This window comes from Melospiza melodia, chromosome 2 (assembly GCF_035770615.1).
Source record: "Melospiza melodia melodia isolate bMelMel2 chromosome 2, bMelMel2.pri, whole genome shotgun sequence".
Taxonomy (NCBI): domain Eukaryota; kingdom Metazoa; phylum Chordata; class Aves; order Passeriformes; family Passerellidae; genus Melospiza; species Melospiza melodia.
Window position 1 is genome coordinate 129,150,931 of NC_086195.1, and position 16,438 is coordinate 129,167,368.

At 41.7% G+C, this 16,438-nt stretch overlaps 1 protein-coding gene across 1 annotated transcript in view; it reads right to left on the reverse strand.

Annotated features, from left to right (window-relative positions):
* Window positions 1-2,683: 2,683 nt before the first annotated feature.
* UVRAG (UV radiation resistance associated) overlaps window positions 2,684-16,438 on the reverse strand; it is an 87,934-nt gene continuing 74,179 nt past the window's right edge. Inside the window, exons 14-15 of the mRNA XM_063150001.1 lie at window positions 15,700-15,791; window positions 2,684-6,319 (exon numbers count right to left, since the gene is read on the reverse strand). Of these exons, the coding sequence (XP_063006071.1) occupies window positions 5,617-6,319; window positions 15,700-15,791 (795 nt within the window). The 3' untranslated portion in view covers window positions 2,684-5,616. The remainder of the gene's footprint in view (window positions 6,320-15,699; window positions 15,792-16,438) is intronic.

Genomic DNA, 16,438 nt, shown 5'->3' on the forward strand with positions numbered 1-16,438 from the left:
TTAGGTCACCTGTTTCACAGTGGTTTTGTCAGGGAAGAAGGTATCTCACAGAATCATTTTGGTCAGAAAAGATCACTAACATGATCGACTCCAACCAATCCCACAGCATGCAAAACCCACCACCTTGTCCCCAAGTGCCACAATTCACACAACTTTTAAATCTCTCCTGGGATGAGGACTCCAATACTGCCCTAGGTAGCCTGATCTTGGGCTGGACAGACTTGTAATGAAAATGATGGAAAGTTTTGGGACAGATTTGTTTTGGCAGGTAGAGAATGATCACTGGTGTCTGTTTTGCTTGTTTATCCTATGCTGAAAATCACAGCTGAGGCACAAGTTTCAAGATGCTCAGCCAAAGAGCATGAAAAATGTTCCTCTACTCCACCACTCCTCAGCTAAACAAACTGCTCAAGGCAGCAACACTTTTCATTAAGGCTGGAAGCTTTGCTGCACAGAGCAAACCCACACACTCCAGCACCTGATATCTGGCTAACATCAGGGAGGATTAAACCTTCCCTCTTTGGCCCCTAAAGCTCCCAGCAGAGCTGACATCATCTTGGAATTATCACCCAGGACAAATCCTACCCCAATTTAGCAAGCCTCCTCAATGGACAATAGGGTAGCCAAACTGCTTTCTGTTGTCACACTATGCGTTATTGACAAAGTTATCATTATAAAAACACTGAGCCAAGCCAGCCAGGGCCCTCCACTCACTCCAGCATGAGAACATTTCCTGCTAGCTCAGGGGAAAGGCTGTTAAAGGCACACTTGGAGGCAAAGATAACCAGTGCTGCCACAGGTTGTGGACCTGCACTTGCCCTGTATCAGTGTTCAAAGTCCAAGGAAAGTGATCTGTGAAAGGAGGGGTCCATGTGGCAGATGAGGAATACGAAATCCAAAGGTGAGGTGTTAGAAGGAAATCAGGTAGATGGTAAAAATGTGCAGCAGGAACAAGGCTGAACGTGCTTAAACTCACCAAGGAATTAAATGAGAAGATGCTGTAGTTTCAAGAGGTTTTAGCTGTCCAAGTCAATACTCTGAACAGACATAGAGTCACAGAATCATTAAGGTGGGAAAAGCTCTCCATGATCAAGTCCAACTGTTCCCCAGTTCTGCCAAGGCCACCCCTAACCCAGGTCCCCAAGTGCCACATCTGTTAAACCCCTCCAGGAATGGGGCCTCCACCATTGCCCTGGGAAGCCTCTGCTGGTGCTGGACAACTTTTGGGGGAAAAAGTTTCCCTGATATCAAATTTAAATCTCCTGTAGCACATCTTGAGCCTGTTTTCTCTTGTCCTATCACTTATTCCCTGAGAGAAGAGACCAACACAGGACAAAGGGAGATGTGACAGACACCAATAGGTGGAGAAGCCATACAGAATCCAAAGGGCACTTGCCTTTCAAGGCCATCTGAAAAATATAGAAGGTATCAACCTCTTTCCAAAACAAGTAATGTTTTTTTTTTGAGGTTACAAATGTAACAGAGAAATAGAAAATAGGGAATGATTTTAGAGAATTCCAGGTAACTTTCAGCCTGCCCAGAGGATTTTAAAGAAGGTGTTCCCAGACTGCAGAAAACCATACAATTGCTTTTGTCCTTCTCTTGCACAGGAACTGATGGTGTCCTGCCTGAGCACACAACACAACTGGTGCTGGAAAAAACAGACTCCTGAAAGAAAAACCAGAAAAGCAAGGGCTGAAAAAAGAGACAGATGGTTTTCTGCAGCAGAGCTCCACCAAGGAAGGACAAGGAATTCAGAGATACCAGCAATGCCACAACATTTCAGAGCAGACAGAGCACATTAAACACTTCCACCTGAAAAAGGTCAAAATGCAGACAGCAAGCAGACATACCTTCTCTGGCATTTGAAAGGTGACAGCATAGGGCACAGAAGAACCCAAGGTTTCCCTAGATTAAGTCCACTCTTCCAGCAGCACCTCCATCTTATTCTTTCCACTCCTTATTCTACACTTTCAGGCAATTATATTTCAGCAATGCTGTTCAACATTGTAAGATAGCTTAAAGTAAAGTTTCTCTCCTGTATCTTCCCACTTCAGCTCCTGGACAATACACACGATGCCCTGGGTTTTTACTCTCTGCTGATAGACAGACTGGGTAGCAGGAAAAAAACTAACCCACAAAACCTCCTAATGATTCCTGGAGAGTCCCTGCAGCTCTTCACATTTCACTGCTTCCCACCAGAGACTCATGAGCTGTGGACACACTCCTGCCAAGACTCATGCAGCCGACTCCTGTTCAAGGTGCACATCACCATTTTGGGTTGATTATATGTTGATTATTAGCTGGAATCACAGAAGGTGCTGGATGAGTAGCAGTACTTCCCTGATGAAGGAACACAGTATTTTCAGTAACGATAAATGTCTACAAATCCAGCTTAATCCCAGCCCCAGTGTAGGCTGGAGCTATTTTTCTAGCTGCATGCCATCTTTTGGGGAGAAGCATGAACAAGAAGTGCAGTACCAGCTCTTCTGAGACAGGATTTGGAGCCATCAAGGCAGTGAGTCCTTCAGGCAAGTCTTCTTGCCCAACCATTCACAGTGGAAGCACTATTGATTTGATGAACAATAAGCCAAGGAGTTTTGGGGCTGGGAAGGCCACTGGGGTTTAAACCAGGCTCATAAAGAAAACAAACACAAAGGATCCATTGAAGAAGACACACAAATTGAGAGATACAAATCAATTTTATTTTATAAAGACAGATGAGCTTTCCCGCAATTGCCAACAGAGTTTAAATGTGTCATTTATTAAGCAATATTCTGGTCTCGCTTATTTTAAATACCTGGTCAAGCAAGGATAAACCAATGCTGTTGTGTTTGCTATAAAAATATAGTGGGATCTGATATTCCAAAACTAATATGCTCAAAAATCTTAAGGATTTCTAATGAAGGATTAGATTGAGATTGCAATTAAATGCTTTCTTAATTTGAAGACAGTTGCAGACTTTTAAGTGCCACAGCTGTGCAGGAACTGAAAGGCTCTTGAAAATTGAACATACACTGTGATCCATTATGTCACCCTCAAACCTCCTGTTTGTTTCTCTTCCACTACACTATTTCCAAAGTAATTTACAGGGGGTGAAAAAAATAAACACCAAAAGGAGAAAGTTATGACACAGCTGCAGTCTGTACAACCCCCTTCCTGACAGCCACAAGGAGCTGGTCAATGCTCCATCAGCCCTGTGATGCTGTCCCACCTCACACCACCTGCTACATGGAAAGGGGCAGAAGTGCAAGAGAAACACAGGGATAATTTAAGGCTAACTAAAGATAATCTATAGAAAGCTCATCTGAGCAGCTTTGTGCAACAGATGCAAAAATCAACCGTAGTGTTTAGCACATTACCAATTACAAGGGTTAAACAGGAACAGCCACACAACATTGGGGAGGAGAACTAGACTTCATTTGGTTTGTGCAACCTGAGAAATAAACAACTAATGGAAAAAAAAAAGTCCCACTGATGCTGTACAAACCTACTTTCACATGTTGCTAAATTGCCATGTTCACCTACAAAATGCAGTGACTTCACAACTACTCTTTGGGTTGCTCTGAAAAGTCACCATCCCACACAAGCTGATGCTTTTCTGTTACACAGGAACACGAGTGTGTGCACAAACAGGCCTGTGCTGCCTCGAGTATGCCAGACCCCATCCCACATGGTGCAAAACTGACCTCAAGTTACTGAATTTCACCTGAAATTACACTGGTATCAGAAGATGGCACAGGGCCCAGGACAGGCTCTCTTACGCTCATCACTACGAAGTGCTGTTCTTTCAGGTGTTTATTTCTCCCTCTCTAGGCCAAAGGACAGCAAGAGCTTCCTACCCATTCCTTTGCAAAGCTTCTGCAGTGCTTCCTTCAGGGAAGTTTTCATGAGGTTTGAACAGAGGAGCTAATCTGGGGGAGAAGATATTCATGGATGTGTCAAACTTTGTACTGAACATGAAATCATTTTCAGTGTCTCAAAATCAAGGTTTCCAAGTGCTCCCATCTAGCACATCATCCTGGGATAGACCAAAGCTAGCAAACTGCTGCAGAGAGGCTCTATCCAACCACTCAACTGTGGACACAACCATTAAAAGCTAACTGAAGAAATGTGAATATAGTTTTAATACAATTATTAAGGCGTTACCTGGAAAAATGCATATTCTAGAACAGTGCTATTATGTATACTGGTTCTCACAAACACATCTTTTTCTGACAACAGAAAGCTGAGATTATACATATCCATATTTTTTAAAAGTTAATTTCAGCTAGCCTTACAGTGAAGTTAGGAAAAGACTAGGTTGTGGGTTCAAAAGAAAACATAAACCAGGGAGAGAAAAAAAAGCCAGACAAGATGAAGTATTTTTATTCTGCTATATACTTTTATATTTCAGAGCTCACAACTGAGCTCAGATTCTTGGGTATACAATATAGAAAGCAAGAGCAATGAAATCCAAACTGAAATACATACCAGGAATCACAAAGCAGGCTGCAAATTGCTTTCTCATTAGTGCAGCTGAACACATGTGGCAGTGGTAACCGACTCAACAGCAATCTGCACCTCCAGCAAACCACTGGAAGTCTCTTCCCTCAAAGTATAGATGGTTAAAAAAATAAAAATTCAGATGAATAATGTTAAGTGCCTCCTTTTCACAGAGGATGGAGCAATTCCACACATTGACCTAATTCCAAAGTGCTTCATTCCCAGTCTGGGTTTTTTGGAAGATGTCTGAAGTGTCTCAGGGCACACTGTCCCCACTGCACACCTTGGAGGGCAGCAGCTGAACCCCATGTTGGTACTGGGTTCATTAAGTCTCTACTAATGAGATCTGTGCCCAGCCTAAGTGGGGAATGGTCAGGCTGAGATTATTACACAGAACCTTAGAGGTGGTTTATTCCTCAAGGTTTCCACTGGTAGGAAGAGCAAGTTTGGAGGAAAAGAGGAGTGGAAAAACCCCCAAATGTCATTTCTGATTAACCAGGTGCAAGGAAACTACAAAAAAATCACACAGGTGCTCATTCTCTGGCAAGTTCACACTGCCAAGTGAAGACTCCTCAGTGCAAACTAGAACTTCAAAGGCTACAGAGCACAGCCAAAATAAAGTTGTCCAATTGTACCAAATTCATGGTATTTCTCTAATACTGACTACACTGCTCAAGCATACACAGGAGTACATGGGAGAATGTAAAGACATCTTACCATAAAAATATATTAAATTAAAGGGTTTTTCTTCTGAAAAGATTAAAATAAATTTAACTCTAAATAATAATTAAGAACATAACAAACATTCATAGAGGGGGCTGATCATCACTAGAAGTTGTTTTCAGAAAAGCCTTTATAAATGGATTCCAATGCCCTAGAAAAAAAACCCCACAAAACCTTCAACAGATTATAAATACCAGACAGAAAAGGACTTAAAGCAGAATGAAGTTACCTGGGCTGTGAATACACCATGATCCTGTGTTATTGTGCTCAAGTCCATTTGTCTAACACCATAGGAACAACTTTAAGCTTTTTTATTTTCATAATTAATATAAAGAATAAGTGCAATTTTATTTCTATTTCAGATCACTGATTTCACCTCAATGTCTGCTATCAAATCTCCATGCGAGCTCACTTGTCCGAACTCTTGCGAGGTCTGCGGAAGCTGGACATGTTCTCGTTCAGTGCACAGATCCTTCGAGAGAACTCCTCAAACTCCCCTAGCACTTGTTCATCACACTCAACCGCTACAGCATGTTCCACTGGGATGGAGGTAAAGTCTTCCAGCTGATCTCCTGTGCTGAACCCTGTTGCTTCCATACCCATGATCTCCTCTGCCTGCTCCACGGTGCAGCAGAGCACGGGGTTGAGCGGGGGCTGAAACTCACAGGGCTGCTTGTTGTTCATGGGGCCAGAGCACTCGCCAGGCAGAAACGCCCCATTTATTGCACTAGAACGTCCTAGGAAAGGTTCCTGCCTGTCCTGGGTATTGTTTAGGCTTCCATTTTCTCCATTTAAACTACTGCACAAGTCCTGGCCTTTTTTGGTATTTCTTTTGGAGGAGTCCATACAGGTGTCCAAGGAAGAACATATGGGTCCAGGTTTTTTATCCAGCTCTCCCACACAGGCTGTGACAGCAACAGGCTGTGTTAAAGCAGAGTTGTAACTAGGAGGAGGAGTTTTGTACTGTAGTCTCTCGCTTCCCGTGTTGGCTCGTTTTCGGAGTCCTTTATCTGGAGAAGGAAGCCCACTGGAAAAACCAACATCCAATCTGCCGAAGCTAGAGCTCTGTCTCTTTGGAACAGGAATTGCACTGGAAGTATGGTGTCGATCGCTGTAAAAGAAGGGAAGAACAGATCACACCCATCAGGCACGCTCATGAGCAACACAGATGTTTAACCAAAGGCTGAAGCAACTGTTTTATCACAACTCCAGGCTCCGTTTGGCCAACAACTTCTATCCCAAAGTGCTAAAACCCCAAACATGCCATATGAACCACAGAAGAGAGCCCAGGGAACAGCTGTAGTGAAAAATACGTTTTGTAGGAACACTTACACAGCTCTATGGTTTGGCAAGCCAATCACCCAAGAAACCATCACATTATGCTAATTCACACTGTTAACAACATTTTATAGGACTGAGCTGCACTTATGGAATATTACTGCTGACCATATATTTACGTATTTATGGCTTGTATTGGGTCATCATAAACTCTTCAAAAGTGAGTAATAACATCTGAATTCTCTATGGACAAAGACTCCAACAGCAGACTTCCCTGACAGCTGCACAAAGGAGAAAAACCACAACAACTTCACTATTTACAGAGGGTTACTCTTGCCAGATCTTCTGCTTTTCTGTGCCAGTCATTCCAAAACTCTTTGGACAATTGCCAACCTCTATTTCTTAAGGAACATGAACCAATCAAGCCTAATTTACAAGTCTAACTGTAGTACAGTTCTACAAGCTACTTTCACTGTCTCAAGCTCTGTAACTTGGAAAATCCACTTTACATCATCTCAGGTGTGTTATGAGAACTTTCCTTCATCAGCTCAATATTTATGCGACTATAATCACCACCCTATATATAAATAGCATGCTATACATTAACATAAGCAGCTGGTTCATTTTCCTCCCGAATTAAAAAAAAAATAGTAAAAAAACAGCTATTATTGATCTACTGAATATACAACTCTAAGATTCAGCCACCCTCAGGATGTCCTTCATGAACTTCATTTAAAAGAAACTCCTGCTCAAGGCCTGATATGTTTTGTCTGGCACGGGAAAATCTTGTGTCATGGTTTAACAGATGGTTTGGGGTTTTTAGGTGGGGAGGGAGTCCATGGGCTGCGAGGGTGGTTCCCTGTGGGGATCTGGCACACCCAATCAGTCGGCTAGTTTTGAAGATCAACCCCCAGTTAAACCACTTAAAAGAGCTGCATAGACCTCTGTGAAAACATATTTAAGGACAGGTAAGCCTGTGAAAAGCTCTATTGCTTCTGGCCTTGGAACAGGTAACTGGGAGCTGGCCAGGCTGGGCACTGCTGCGATGTATGCCCCTTCCCAGGAAGCCTGCCAGACCCCATCCCTGTGGGGTGGCTGGAGCCCCTTCCCAGCAGTACCAAGCCACCTCCTGGAAAGCCCACTGGTCCTTTTTTCTGGCAGCACTGCTGGGCCATGCCCCCAGGGCCCATCCCAATGCCGGGAGCAACCATGTGGCCGGGACCAGCACTGGGAATGGCCCCATGACCGGTGCTGGAGGGGGCCCCGAGGCTGGGAGCAGCCGCATGGCTGGGACTGCTTGGCCAAAATCGGTGTGGCTGGGGCAGCACTGTGCTGCAGTGGCTATCTCAGCATGGCTTGCAATGAAGTTTGTTTCCTTGGCTGCTTTTAGCCAGCCATGCAGCAGACAGAAGGACAGAAGCAGCAGCTTTTCTTTTTTTTTTTTTTTTTTTTTTTTGTGCCTGTGATGTTATACAATAATTTGTGCTAAAGGAAATTAAAACCACAGCATCTTGTATACCAAGCCAATTTTGGGCAACAAGCAGGAATAGGCTACGTGATAAAGAATGGAGATTCAAACACCAGGAGGACACTGTCTCACGGGATGTATATTTCAAGGGATTTCTTTCCTTCTGACAAGACCCCAGCAAGAGGCACTTGATAGCCATCATTAGAAGTTTATCCCTGAAAGTTTTCACCTGGCAGGATTTCAGGAATTATCCACCGGTTCTCAGAAACATGGTAGCAAGAAAGAAAAAACTATGATAATATGCTAAAATATGCTAAAGAAGAGCCCCCTTCCAGAGTCCAAAAGACTGTATAAAACAGATCCCTTCGAAATGACATTTTGGAGACCCACAGGGACTTTGGTGCAATAGAGGCCAAATCCAAAGTCTCCCCGACCCTGATCGCCTGTCTCAGAGTTGATTCCCTTGTGGCTTTTTCCAGGTTTATACTCTGATAATTTAATAAATTTCCTTAATTGTTAAATTGGAGTATTCATTTGTAACAGTGCCCCACATGAAAAGAAGACACAGGGTGGTGCCAGCAGCCAGCACGACTCGCACAGTGTCGGTGAAGACCCCGCAACCAACAGAGAGGCACAGTGAGTGATCCTACCAATGCAGAGCCTGGATGAGATCAACCTTCCAGCACTGCAGAAGTCTATACAAAACTGCTTCAGTTCATAAAGCTTGAGAACAAATGAACCTGTGAACACCAATTCTCTCCCAAATCAGGAAAAAGGATGAAGACACGTAGAGAAAACAACATGGGACACTGAGGTCAGTGAAGAAGCCAAATCCCAGATGGGAGGAGACTGAGGAGATCCCTTAGTCTTGGGCTGAAATTCTCTTGTAAGATTATGGTTAAGATATAACTGATACATCAGAATTAAATTTTTTCCCTGTAACTCTTGGAATGCATTGGGGGGATGTAGCATTCTATCCACAGCCATGAACAGAAGCACCCATGTTGAAGTAAGCAGATGTTGAAGTATGTTGAACAGAACAAAATGAGAGGGATGAGAAACCCTGCCCCAGGAACAGAAGAAGAAAACCTCTGTTTCCTAGAGATGGCTGAAGAGAACTTTTGCTTTTATGCTATAACAGCTCATCCTTAGTACCCCATAAGTTGACATGGCCCATGAAAGCAGCTGTGGGAAAACTGCAAGGCATGGGAGAGACTTTCACACTGCAAAGAGATTTTCCTTTACTTGGGGGCTGATTCACTGTGACCTTAAAGCCAAAGACAACTGTTTCTTGTGGAGAAGTCTCCATGGCATGGCAAGAGAGACTCCTATCCCTAAGAAAACTGAAGAAGAGGTGGCACACTGACTGAAAGTCTCAGGTTTTGTCTCTTTACATTGTCAGTGGGAGAGAAAAGAAGGTGTGGGGGGGGATAGGAGAAGTGTTATGAAGGTTTACTCTGGTTTCTTTTTTCTTTTTTTTTTTAGATTCCTTAGTTGACATGCACTGAAATGGACCTTAAGGCTTCAAAACCAGGTTTTAAACTGCTGGAGAAATATGGGAGTAGCGTTCAGAACTCTGCCCATTGCTACCAATAAATATGAATAGGATGTGTTGAGCTTCAGTCAGGAATAAATACAGGGATAACATCCCAAATCTGAGAATGGAGGAATGAAGTCAATAGTACGGTTTGTCTGCTTATCAAATATTATCTAAGGCATCTAGATAGAAGTAAATATGTATAAAAGGTTTTGGAGATCAGCCATTGAAGAGTTCCACAGTCACTGGAGAGGAAATATGAGACAAGAGTGTTAATCCCCTATTTGAGAGCCAGTTATGATCACTGGGAAAGTCATCTTCCCTGGATGCCTTTTCTTGATCACAGGGGCAACCTAGGCAACAAGCTCAGGCTAAGTGAGAAGTGTCTACACAGCAAACATGAGAAGATAAATAGCTCTCTTTTAAGTAGAATAATGGACATAGTCTGCAGGCAAGTAAAATAAATCCATAATGACTTATGTGGATTAAATGTTTTTTTCCTGTGTTATCACCTCCCTCCAGGTGAGCATGGGAAGTCATGTAGAGGTTTTAGTTCAGAAGTAATGTTTAGACAGAGGCACAGAGCTCAAAAATACAAGGCTGCTATTAATACCTATGAAAACAAGCAGCTGATGGAGGGTGTCTATTCCATTTGTGTCTTCCTTGAGGCAGTACTGTTACTAGAATTCACAGCATTGATATCAAGGTAAAGTCCAGAGAAAGAATCCCAGAAGGGTCTGGTTTGAAACCAGCTTTCAAGACCATCTAGTTCTAATCCCTCTGCCATGGGCAGGGACACCTTCCACTAGACCAAGTTGCTCCAAGCCCCATCCAACCCAGCCTTGAACACAGGCTTCCCCACCTTCACAGGGAAGAATTGCTTCCTAATTTCTAAACTAAACCCACTCTCCATCAGTTTAAAGACATTGTCCCTTGTCCTTTGAGCTTCACAGCTCATGAAATGAATAAAAATATATAAAAGTATATGAAAAAGAGAATAATTTTAGAAAACTCTCATCCAGTTACACACTTTAGAGGCTGTGAGGTATTGTCCCCAGTGAGAAGGGTTTGACTTGCAGGAGCACAGCTCTTTACTCTAAGGCACAGCCTTGAGCTGAATTGCTCAGGTTGGGCTGATTCAGGTTCCAGCAACAATGGTTGGTCTCCTGAGACACCAGACAGGTGTGGACATCTGTCCAAGAAGAATGGCCTGTGACTTGTGGAGATTAAAAACTGATTTGATTAACTGTCATTAGGGCCTGATGACTTTTAGTCTAGTGGATGACACTAGAACTGGTTACACATATGGGAATGTACAGTTCCTGTCAGAAAGCAGGATTTCTAAATTATAAAAAAAAAAAAAAAAAGGCAATGAGAAGCCTCAGGTCACCAATTTCAATGTTTCAATTGTATCCAAATCTCAAAAGCCAATTCTAACAGTCTGACTTTAGCTCTAAGTTTTTCTGGCAGCAAAATGACAAAGTAGCTATTTTCTCCCAAAATACTAATTTTCCCTAGCTCCAAGTAGTCACTTTGAGCATTCTTAGTCTTAAGGTGGAAGACACAGACTCCCCACTGTAAACAGGTGAGATAAAGTGACTGAAGTAAGACATAAACATTTCTGAAATTGTTTTCTTAGCGAACTGGTTGCAGTTTTGATAAAACGTTTCTTCGGTCAGATTCACCTGTGATTATTCAATCTGTCTGCAAGTGGCTCAGAGAAACTGTAAAGCAATATGAGGAACAAAATACAATTTACAGGCTCAAATATGTATCTTTTCCTCCACACAAAATATTTCCTGTGAGGAACATTACTGGATCACAGCTGGACAAAATACTAAATTTTGACTGCCTGACCAAAAGCCAAAACCCACAGCTACAGCTCTTTGCTATGAGGATGCTTAAAAAACCCACAAAAACCTAAACACCATTTCATCTTTTTGTGTTGTAAACTATGGCCTCATGGCAGTAAGAACACTAAATGAAGGTGTTTTAGTTGGTTTATAGCTATTTGAAATGCTTGAAGCTCCATGAGCAGTTCAGTGCCAATACCATGTCAATTGTCCTAAAAAGCAGCTTGTGATAGTTTCTCACCTTCTCAGAGATTACTGGTAAAATAATGTACAATAGCAATAGGAAGGCTGCCAATATGAAGTTAAGATGAAAGTGCATCTTTTGGCAGCAAAGAAATTCGGCAACACATTTTTTAAAAATGAAATCTTCATAAATCAAGCCATCAGAGTTTTCATAACTAAGAAGTTTTGGGCTCCTCTTGATTCTAGCAGTATATTAATCAAGACACAGCCTCAAAACACAAATTTAAGCCTTGGCACTCAAGTATTTTTGAGGAAAACCTTTAAATGCACCTCAAAAGGGCATCTCCCTGCCTACAGACAAGCCATTCAAAAGGGGTATAGTGTATTTAGATAAGTCTACTGTCTATTCGCTAAGAAAAAATCTTCTTGCTAGTCTGCTCAAGTTTGCAGCATGTTCTTTACTTTCTGCTAATCACATATACTATCCCTCATAAGTTACAAAGTGAAAAAAAAGGAAAAAAGATGAAGAATAGGAGAGAAAATGAGTCAGAGTCTTTTGATTTAATGCAACTATAATCTAAAGAGCCTAAACTTGGGAAAGGTAAATCTGAACGTGCAAAAATAAATAAAATTATTTTAATTAAAAATGTTAAATCCCCACGAAAATGGGGATTTGAAGGGGACTTATGAGAAACATAAAAGAGGCAGAGAGGGACAGGACAAGGGGGGACGGTTTTAAACTAAAAGAGAGGAGATTTAGATTAGAGATTAGGAAGAAATTCTTGGCTGTGAGGATGGTGAGGCTCTGGCACAGGCTGCCCACAGAAGTCTGGCTGCCCCATCCCTGGAAGTGTTGAAGGCCAGGCTGGACAGGACTTGGAGCAGTCTGGTGTAGTGCAAGGTGTCCTGCCCTTGGCTGGGGAGTGGAACAACATGACTTTAAGGTCCTTCCCAATCCAAACCTTTCTATGATTTTGTCTCAAATGCTGGTATAAACTGCCTGCTAACAAGAAAAAGGATTTAAGACAAAATCTGCATAGGGCCTTTTGCATCCACAAAAGCTAACCTAAAAAACTGAGCTACTTTTCTGGAAGCCAGTAAAACTCCAAGACTAAAAAGCTGGAAACAGAGAGAAGTATTCCCCAAAGGAAACAAAAAAGATTTGGGGGACAAAAGTAAACACAGCAGAATATTGGTACCAGGAGAGGTATGAAGATGGAAGCAGAGTTTGCAGATCTGCAAGCTTGCTGCAATAAATCACATAAATTGGGATGTGAAAACATTTATTAATCATTTAAATGTAATGCCTGAGAAACCAAGACAACACAAATCTCACCAGGCTCAGGGAACCAGCCACTAAACCTTGATGGACAAACACTAGGCTCTGCAGACTTTCCAAAGGGCCAAAGGCTAGCCCAGAGCTCAAAGCAAAAAAGGGGAACTCACAGAAGATTGAGGGAGACACTTTACAGCCAAATTTGCTCTGATGGATGTATGAAATAAGTGAGCTCTTCTACAAAAGCCATGGAGCATTTTTTGGGTTTACTTTTAATCTAAAATGGTAATGATTATGGTGGTGACAGAACTTAAATTCAGAAAAACCCAGCTATAGTGCTCAGAAAGGAAACTGAAGATCAGCAAGAGAACCAAACAAATCAGGCAGTGCAAGTGAGTATGTGGATAAGAAAACCTCTTGTCTCTCTGCTCTTATCCTGCAAACAAAGAATAACCTGGAAATATTTTACTGACTACACCTTGTCAGAGAGTATCAGATGACTCACAGTAACCTGAAAACAAAAAATTCTTTCAAATATTCATTTTAACAGCTAGAGGCTTGTCTGCTTGTTTCAATGTTCGTAGTCAGGTATTATCCACAGGACAGTGGACATCTGTATTCTGCCCAATTATGAAAGTCTAGCCAGTTTTCCCCTCAAGACAGACTCCCTGTAAAGCCTCATTTCCATTTATACTATTAGGAAGCATTAAGAAGCATTGATTGGAATCATCAGTTTAAAAAAGAAATAAGTTCAAAATTAACAACTTCTGGACATGAGAAGGAAATGAGGCATAGACACCATGGGGAGAAGGGAATGGAATACTCGAGAAGAATTATGCTTCATATTCCTACATGGAAATATTATCCAGCCAAAAAAAAAAACCAGTGCTTTCTTTTATTAATGATTGTGCATCACCTATAAAAAACAACAGGATTGTATGGTGGCAAAAGCTCTGAAGCATAACTAAAGTTTCCAGATCAGTTCCTCAGAGACAGCACATACCAGAAGGGAAGAACAGGTATCCGCACTGAAAATAATTCCCATTTCATATGTTCCAGTGTCAACCCACTTCTGTTTATTCAAGACTGTAGTAGACAGCCATGACCTGCATCCCTCCCACTCTACTGATGAGCAGAGAGAAGTGCTACAGATATCACAGTCTAGCCCTTCATTTTCAAATTTTCTAAGGGTACCACACATCATCTGAGGATTTTTATACTACTCTGAGGGATACCACACAAAGATTCACAGTGATATTTTCCTAATGAAGAAGGCTTTTCTTGCTAGAGAAAAAACAAAAGCAGGGAGAATCTTTTCAGCTGTGTCTGAAATTACTTACAGAATAAAACTGCACAAGGGGCTGAGCTTCCTTTTCTCAGGACCTATTTACTTCCTCTGTTAGCTGAGCTGAATTTCCATCAGGCAACACTTTTTACAGTATTGCTGAAAGAGGAAACTTTTCCTACTCCTATATTTGTTTTCCCTTGCCAAGACTCCAAACAGCAACCTGGAGGTGAGGGTGTTCAGCCTGGGAGAAGAGAAGGCTCCAGATACTTTAAAGCTCCTGCCAGTGGCTGAAGAGGCTCCATGGGAGCTGGAGAGGGACTTTGGACAAGAGCCTAGAATGACAGGACAAGAGGGAATGGCCTTCCACTGCCAGAGGGAAGGGTTAGATGTAATATTGGGAAAAAATTTTCTCTGTGAGGGTGGCGAGGCCCTGGCACAAGTTGCCCAGAGAAGCTGTGGCTGCCCCATCCCTGGATATGTTCAAGGCCAGGTTGGATGGGGTTGGAGCAACTTGATCTACTGGGAGGTGTCCCTGCCCGTGGCAAGGTGTGGGAACTGGATGATCTTTAAGGTCCTTCCAGCCCAAACCATTCTATGATTCCCTGCGACCTGTAGGATTCACACAAGTACTTTTCAACATCAAAATCAATTTTAAAAAGAGGAGAACGTAGGGAGAAGAAACTGTTTTGCTCATGAGAGTTAAGAAGGAACGAAAACAACACCATTCTATGATTCTATGATTAGATGAGAATGCAGGACAAAACAATTGCTTAAAGCAAGAGACTGCATGAGTGCACGCAATTCAAAGAGCATAAATTAAAACCATGTGAATACAAACCATCACTTGTTGAAATCCATTGGGTAGTAAACTGTTCTTCACATTTAATGAAGTTCACCTCAGTTTAAGGAAAACTGGTTAAGCCTCCTGCTCAAACAACTGCTGCAAGATAAACCTAAACTAACTTAAGTCTTAGAACACAGAAACCTGTCTGATTTGATTTTCTGCAGACAGTGGAAGAAGATGAGTCTTAATCCTCCAGAGTGAATCAGAACAGAAGTACATGGGATTTCTGTGGGAGATACTATAACCTTCAGTTATTTATTAATGTAGCTCCTCATTTAGCAACAACAGTGAACATGCAACAGCTATTTTCATTAGCAGCAATTATATTACAGAGAGGTTGTGCTGCTTATCTTTTAGATTCCTGTGCAGCTCACTTGAATTACAGTCAGGGACTGCCCAGGCTACGACTTGTTTACTTGATCAGTTTGGTACAGAAGGTGCACCTGCTACCAAACATTAAATACAGTCTTATGACAACAATTAATTCACCTCCCTCTAGTGAAGAACATTGTTTTTTCAAACAGGATTCCCTTGCTACATCAACCTCCGAGAAGGGTTGTGGGCCCATCATATGGAAGAACTTGTAAGAGCGTAAGAAAACAGTAGACAGTTGTGGACAGTAACAGAGTCTGTATTTTGGGAAGGTCATAATCTCACCTAGAATTCTCAACTTGTGAAGAGGAGCTGCTTGTTTGAGACAAATCCTTACCTTCAATTTTTTTGTAGTATCCACCTCTTTCTTATAAATTACAAAAAATACTTACCACCTAACCATCAGTCCAAGCTCCATGAAGTTTTTCAGGTTAGGAAGAGTTTGCCTTAGATCTGGAGTACTCAGCCCATGCTGGTATCTAAGCTACAAAACCAGAAAAAAAAATTCCTAAAATTAGCACAGCTTTCCAAATGCCAAAGAATACAACATCATGGTCAGTTAAGTCACTAGGTTTTTAGAAAGTTTAGGATGATTATCCAGCAGTTCCAAGATATTTATTTCCCTTAAGAAAATGGTCTATTTACTACATGTATTAGGAAACCCATCCAAGAACAGGGACAAAATAATCAGTCAACCTGACTCTTAAATCTCCTTACACTTTCTCCATTTAGTATCTGCAACAGGAGAGCAGGTTTACAGCTCAATAAAAACACAGCCATTATGGGAAGACACCAAATTTCATCACAATGTTCTGTATTCATGAATTCCAAATATTAATTTATGTGTACCTGTCAGTCTGAGTGTATCAGTGTATACTGGAATCAGTAATAGAATTATTACAGTAACATCAATGAGTAAAAATACATATTGTGACACAGCTGATCAATATCTGTGATCTTTACACAGTTTACATCATCATTTAAACACCTGTTATCAGTATCATAATTAAATCCAGCACCCAAATCACTTCACTAAGATGCTACTTAGAAAAGGGAAAGGTTTTAAACACTGACATACTTTAACCTGAATATTGACTCCTACAAGTTGTTCTTAGGTCGTCCACATGACAT